The 7424-nt window shown below is 41.1% G+C and overlaps 1 protein-coding gene across 1 annotated transcript in view; it reads left to right on the top strand.

Annotated features, from left to right (window-relative positions):
* The window catches only part of Prrc1 (proline rich coiled-coil 1), a 44598-nt gene that overhangs the window by 17832 nt on the left and 19342 nt on the right, over positions 1–7424 (top strand). Inside the window, exon 6 of the mRNA XM_008840925.3 lies at positions 198–361. Within this exon, the coding sequence (XP_008839147.1) occupies positions 198–361 (164 nt within the window). The remainder of the gene's footprint in view (positions 1–197; positions 362–7424) is intronic.

The following is a 7424-nucleotide window of genomic DNA, read 5'->3' as shown; positions in this document are numbered from 1 at the left end:
TAGATAGATAGATAGATAGATAGATAGATAGATAGATGATAGGTGGATAGAGGATAGATGGATAGATAGTGATTTATATCTCAGATGGTTTTACGAGGCTGCTAATAATTATATAAATAGTGAGCATATGGAATGGTAGTGCTTACTAGAATTTTATCGATTTAATTTGGAATTGATCTTTTCTTCTGTCCTTGCAGAATCTGGCGGTGAACTGGATATTGTAGTAACCTCCAATAAAGAAGTGAAAGTGGCTGCGGTCCGAGATGCCTTCCAGGAAGTCTTTGGCTTAGCGGTGGTCGTAGGGGAAGCTGGACAGTCCAATATTGCCCCACAGCCAGTAGGCTATGCGGCTGGATTAAAGGTAGTAAAGGCTTTTCCAGGGTATGGAACTGGCAGTTAATTTTTCTATAATTATGATAATGATCCTGCTGTCTATATGCATGTATTTGTGTGCTGAAATAGTATCATCTTTCCTTTCAGTTAAACAGTGCTGTAATATTATGAAGATATAATAGGATCTTAATGTAATGAAATCTCAGGGTTTGGTTATTGGAGGAGGAAAGGAAAGATACTGAGAGAGCATAAAAAGAATAGTTATTCCTGGGACTGGAGAGGTGGCTCAGTGGGTAAGAGCACTGGCTGCTCTTGCAGAGGACCCTGGCTCGATTCATAACACCCACATGGTGGCTAACAACTGTCTGTAACTCAAGTTCCAGGGGGATCTGACGCTCTATTCTGACATCCCACAGGCATTCTACAACATAGGTACATTTATATACATGCAGGGAAAACACTCATACACATGAAATAAAAATAAGTGAAAAATGCTTTAAAAAGGAATAGTTAATCCTGAAAGGAATCTTCTTAACCCAGTATTAATTTTCAAATCAAATATTGAAATTAAATTATTATATCCTTCTGGGTGTTGGGGGCACATGCCTTTAATCCCAGCACTCAAGACACGGAGACTGGGGAAACTCTGTGAGTTCCAGGCCAGCCAGGGCTATATAGTAAGACCCTGTCTCAAAACTACAACAGAAGAAAATATAATCTCCTTTGAATCCCAGTTTTTTTATTTCTGTTAAAATACAGAAAATATTAGATTTCTAGGAATTCTGTTCTCGTGTGTGTGTGTGTGTGTGTGTGTGTGTGTGTGTGTGTGTGTGTATATATTTGCTTTCTCGTGTATTCTTATAAGGACGTGATCATGCAGAATGAAGGAAGTCGGTGGTATACGAGCATCTTTCTACCATGAACGACAAGCCAGAGGAAATGCTAGCCACTTTGAGTTCACTTCCCTCCTTCCATATCATATTGCCATGTTTGCAACAGAATTCCTCCAAGAACTGCAAAGATCTTTCTCCAGTTCCTTGTGGTCTCTCAAGCCCACCCAGCCATGCTCTGCAGTCATGTGCGAGTGCATCCAGTCACCAGCCCTGATTGCTCTAGCTTTCCAGACAGCTGATCACCCTCTTTTCTTAGACAGGGTCTCCTGTAGCCAGGCTGGCTCAGACTTGTTATGTAGCCAAGACAGGCCTTGAACTCCTGACCCCTCCCCACTTTTCACCCCCACCCTCAGCCCCACCCTCACCCTGTTCTGCCTCCTGAGTTCTGGGGATTACAGGCACGCCCCACCTCACTGGCTTTCACTGTTCTTTAGTGTTTTTTTCCTCCCACTTGGTGTGGACTTGGCTTTCTTCCAGGGTCACTCTGCTGTGCTTCCGACTGGTGCCTTGTCTCAGCCTGCACACCCTCCCTTGCTGTCCTCAGGCCATCCCTGGCCACAGACACCTCTGTGCTCACACCTGCAGCTTTACAACTCTGCTGAGACTGCCCATGAATTTTGATTTAGGTAGAAGCTGCCTTGTTGACAATGTTACTTGAATATCTCAAGCTCAGTATGTCTAGATCTCAACTTTTCTTCGCCCTGCACTTAGCCCCAGCCTCTCCATCTCATTCAAAGTCAGTTCGGTCCTTCTACTTTCTCAGGCAAGAAACCCTGGACTTGTCCATAGATTTTCCTGTTACTTAGTTCTGATTGATAGCAAGATGGGCAGTTCTTGGTTTTGCTGTGGTTATTTTCTGTGACATTGCCCTGGGCACTACATTAGTGAATATTGCTTCTTGCTACCAAGGGAAATAGGATTAGGTTCCTGTAGGTCACAGTATTACCAACCTGCCAGCACACAGCTTTTAAAAATGTCTAATTCTGTTTAAATACATCTTTATATAGTTACATAGATATTTGTGTATGTATTTATCATGTATTGACCTTATAGCCAACAGTCCTGTGACTCTTAATTGAAGTTTATTTAGAACCTACATATTTTCCCTGTTAAGTATTTCATAGCCTTCTATGCTTAGGAGCATTAGACAATACTTCAGCATTATACTGGGACCATTTGAGACAGAAATCTTTTTTTATAAAGTATTTTATTATTTTTATTTTATGTGTACAAGTGTATTACCTGCATGTGTGTAAGTGCACCCCTGACATGCAATGCCCAAACTTGTCAGAAGAGGGTGTCAGATCTCCTGGAACTTGAGTTATGGATGGTTGTTAGCCACCATGTGGGTGCTGGGAATTAAACCCGGGTCCTGTGTAAGAGCACCTTGTGCTCTTAACCACTAAGCCATCTCTCCAGCCCCCAAAACAGAAATCTTTTAACACTAAAATGTAAAAGGTGACACAAAATAAATGAAAACACATTTGTTTACAGCTTTATTTGACTCAGCTGGAGGTATACAATTCAGGCAACCCTCCCCGCCTTTTTTGTGGTTTTGTGCATGTCTAGTTTTGAGATTAAAAATAAATTTTAGCAAATAGTAAACTCACCAGTAGAGACTTAATAAATATTGAGGATCAACCATATTGACATTTAAGGACTGTGCCCTGGAACATCATAAAGGATCTTATAATAGCTTACTCTGACTGACACCCTCACGAATCAGGTACTCAGATGCTCTTCCTGCACTCAATACATGTGAAGCTTTAGAATGAGAGAAAGTGGGGGAAAGCCTGGGGTGTTGATTATAATTAGTAATTAAGCGTCTTACATTGGCACTAGATTATTTCTAATTCTGATAGATTCTGCTGTGCAAATTTGAGGTTCTTTTTCTATTAGGGCTAGATTTTATTTAAATGGAAGGTGAGAGTCTCTCTCTTCTCTCTTGTATTTGTTTTTTGAGGCAGGTCTCCCTATAGCTCAGCTGGCCTAGAATTTGCTGTGTAGACCAGGCTGGCCTCGAACTCACAGAGATCCGCTTGTTTCTGTGTTCTGAGTGCTGGGACTAAAGGTGTGTACTACCACACCTGACTTTCTCCTTTTCTCAATTCGGGACTGTTAGTAATTGCCTATATCTAAATATAATATGTTTTATATAATGTGAGTCAGATTACACTTTATGTTCATGATGGTCTGTGCTTACACACACACAGAGCAGTGCTGTTTAATCTGCATGTACTTAGAAATGCTTCTGTTAATACTTGGTGATGTGTTAACCCTTGAATTTGACACCAACACTGGTGTACATGTATAGTAAGGTCTTTATGAAATTAATGTCTCTAGGGTTTGAATTTAGTCTTAGAAATGAAAATGGTAAATTAGAAAGAATAAATATGTACCCACCATAATTGTACTTTAAACTAAGGTAAATCACAAACCTTTATATGGATGAGATCTATTTGAAAGACGCGAACAGATCAGGTATCTAGATTGAGTCTGTTTTTGAAATTGGAAAGAATATGTAGGTCTGGGAAAGAAGACATTAAAATTTAGTTTTAGTAGCCAGGCGTGGTGACGTCCTTAGTTCCAGCACTCAGGAGGCAGAGGCAGGTGGATCTCTGTGAGTTTGAGGCCAGCCTGGTCTACATACTGAGTTCTAGGGCCAGCTGAGACTACAGGGAGACCCTGTCTCAAAAAAATTAATTAATTAATTAATTAAAATAAATTTAATTGTAGAAGGTAATCTGGAGAAAATCACAAGGTAGAATTAGGTTATTGAACAAAGAAATGTTGAGTATAATTAACATTACCAACAAAGGAAGGGCTTTCTGTAAATCATGAATCATGGTTTGGTGCTGGTGTTATAGGAAAGGAGTTTGTTAACCCTCTCACAAAGGTTGTCTGTATCTGGGAGGTGAGAGCTTGACACTGCTGAGTTAGGCTATTAGAGCATGTGGCTTTGGGTTTCAAAGGGACATTCTGCAGAGGTGGTGAGGACCAGCGCAGTAAGAGAAGCCTGTCGGTGCCGGAGTGGAGGGTGTTCAGAGAGACAGCTGAGTCCTGAAGACCTGAGTGTGTCCCTGTGAACTTGAAGAGAGGGTCGAATATGTAAGGCTGTTATTTATTAATTATGAAGTGAAGTAGGAAGTTTATGACACTTTAGCAATTCAAAGAAAAATGATTTTAAAAACGTGAAGAGTCTGCTTTTTCATTATGGATATTAAACACTGGGTCTTAAACATTTTGTAGACTTAGGTACACTTACACTGGTGGTATTTAAGATAGGTGCATATTATATTTGAAAGTATTTTTTTTTCTTATGGAAATCTTGTTTCATGGATATTATTGGTAGTTCACTGAATCTTGAAATTTTATTCATATTTAACAGCTTTTTTCTTGTTTTTTTTTTCTTTTTTTAAATTGATTTAAGTGTGTATGTGTATTTCATACAGAACAACTCAAACAATCTTAATCATCTTTATATCTGCCCCCCAAATGGCACCCTCCTGTAGCCCCTCCCCGCAACTGGTACCCATATAGTCTGTCATCCCTGTTACTGCCCACTGTATTGTCAGTGCCCCCAGCCGTTCCCCAGTGCAAGTCCATCCACTGAGTCTAGTCAGCCTGTCTAGAGTCCCTTGTTTTAGGAAGATCAGCTCTTCTTCATCTTGCAGCAAATAGTTGCCAACATCCCTTTAGATAAGATTGGGGTCTGCTGTTCATTTTCCCAGTTTTATGCTGGGTTACTATCTGCCTGAGTTTGCATGGAACTTGTGAATGCTGACACTTATGCCATAGAATCATATGAGCAGTTTCCCAGGAGCTTGTAGGACTCTGTTTCCATATGGTTATGCACATCCTCCCTGGCTCTTAAGTCGCTCTGCCGTCCTCCGCAATGGTCCCTGAGCCTTGGGTGGATCAAGTTTAATAAAGGGGTCCTGTCCAAGGACCATTACTTAGCAGACTCTTGATCTCTACACTTTGGCCATGTGTGACCTTTTGTGTTCCCGGCCCTCTGCTGCATGAGGAGCTTCATTACTGAGAACTGATTCCTTAGTGTCCTCTTCTTTATCCCTGTTCTATGTTCCATGAGCCTTAGGTGTAGAGGTTGCATTGCAGATGTGTCCCTTAGGCCTGGGCAATTCATAGACAATGTCCGTGTGTAACCAGTTGTGGTACTTGGTATTAGTCTCTGACTGCTGCAAAGTGAGCTGCTTTGATGAGTGCTGACTGGGATATTTCTAAGTATAAGGATATATATTTTTCACATAGTAAGAAGTCACATTAATCTAGCAATGTGAGAGTCTTGTGGTTTCTCTAAGATCTATGACCACTCCAGCCATGTGTGTTTGGTTATGTTTACAGTACCACACTTTCGTCTCCTCCCTTTGAGTGGGCTTTTAGTCCAACTAGGTAGCTGTTGATTGGCTCCAAGATAAAAGTGCCACTACTGCACCAGTGACAAATATTGTGTGGTCACTGATGTGGTTATTTGGACTTGAAGGTGGTGCTAGATCATCCGTTGATGTTGTCCCTTGGCACTTTCATAGCTTTCTCCAAAGCTGTGAGAGCTCACCTTCAGGGGAAGTGGATTCCAGGTCAGTTGTAGCTCTGTTCTCCAAATCCCGTGTCCAACGTATGTTTTCTGTCTTTGGCAGTAGGGTCTTACCTTTATGTTCTGGGAGGCCATCAAGGGCTATAGCAATAGCATGAGTAATTTTGGGTCTCTTGGACCACTCTGGTCAACAGCTAAAAGGAAGGTTTCTCCTGTCTGGCACTGTTTCTTGTTATGTAGCCTTTAGCTATACACATGGACTCATGTAGAGATAATGTATGTATAATTTGTCAGTAGATTGTTGGACTAATATGGGTCCCTCTGGCTTTTATTATTTATTACTTTTATTTTATGTGTATGTGTGTATTGCATGCTTGTAGGCAAGTGCACCCATGTCATGCAAAGCCCGCGGAGGACAGAAGAGGCTATCAGATCCCCTGGAACCAGAGTTATGGACAGTTGTTAGCTGCCATGTGGGTACTGAGATTCGAACCCGGGTCTTCTGCAAGAACAGCCAGTGTTCTTAACCGCTGAGCCATCTCTCCAGCCCTCCCCCTACCCCCCAGTTTTCTAAAACTAGCTAGGCATTATTTATCTCTCTCACTGTCTAACCCTTCTGCCATAGTTTCCTTATTTAAAGTGCCCCCATTTTCCCCATTTCTCCCTTAATAATACCCTTATTCTATGGTCCCACCTCTCTTGAGCTCCTTGTTTGCCTTTATCCCCAAGGTTCCTTATATAATCCACCCCCTTCCCATTTCTATCCCTAGCTCCCTTAGTAACACCTGTTTCCTACTGTTCTTCTCTCTCAGGTTCTTTCTTTTCCTTTATGTTCCTGGTTCCTTTTCATTATCCTGGTTCCTGTAGCTATGTCTGGATATATACTCACTTACAAGAATTTGGTGCTAGTATCCACATATAAGGTGGAACATACGTTGCTTTTCTGAGGCTGTGTTAACTTCACTTAGTATAACAGTTTCTAGTTCCATCCATTTACCTGCAAATTTCATGATTTCATCTTTCTTTACTGATGAGTAGAACTCTATTGTGTAGATGTACCACATTTTCATTATCCATTCCCAGTTGATGAGCACTTAGGTTGCTTCCATCTCTTAGCTATTGTGAAAAGAGCAGCAATAAACATGGATGTACAAGTGTCTCTGCAACAGGATGAGGAGTTCTTTGGGTATGTGCCAAGGAGTGGTATAACTGGGTCAAATGGTAAGTTCATTTTTAGTTTTTTAAGGGTTCTACATACTGCTTTCCATAGGGGTTGAACAAGTTTGCAGCCCCACCAGCAGTGGATGAGTGTTCCCCTTTCCCTACATCCTATCCAGTATTTGGTATCATTGTTCTCTTGATCTTAGCCAGTCTGACTGGGGTAAGATGAAATCTTAAAGTGCTTTTAATTTGCATTTCCCTAATTACTAATGATGTTGAACACCTTTTGAGAGGCTTCTTAGCCATCTTTATTTCTTATTTTGAGAACTCTCTGATCAGCTCCCTAGCCCATTTTCAACTGGGTTACTTCCTTTCTTGATTCTTTGTTGCTTGAGTTCGTTATATATTCTGTATGTTAAACCCCTGTCAGATGTGTCACTGGTGAAGATTTTCTCCCATTCTGTGCGTTTTCTCTTCACTTC

This window comes from Nannospalax galili, unplaced genomic scaffold (genome assembly GCF_000622305.1).
Source record: "Nannospalax galili isolate Female #2095 unplaced genomic scaffold, S.galili_v1.0 scaffold490, whole genome shotgun sequence".
Classification (NCBI taxonomy): domain Eukaryota; kingdom Metazoa; phylum Chordata; class Mammalia; order Rodentia; family Spalacidae; genus Nannospalax; species Nannospalax galili.
Note: the sequence above shows the minus strand (reverse complement) of the source record. Positions and strands in the feature narration are given on the sequence as shown.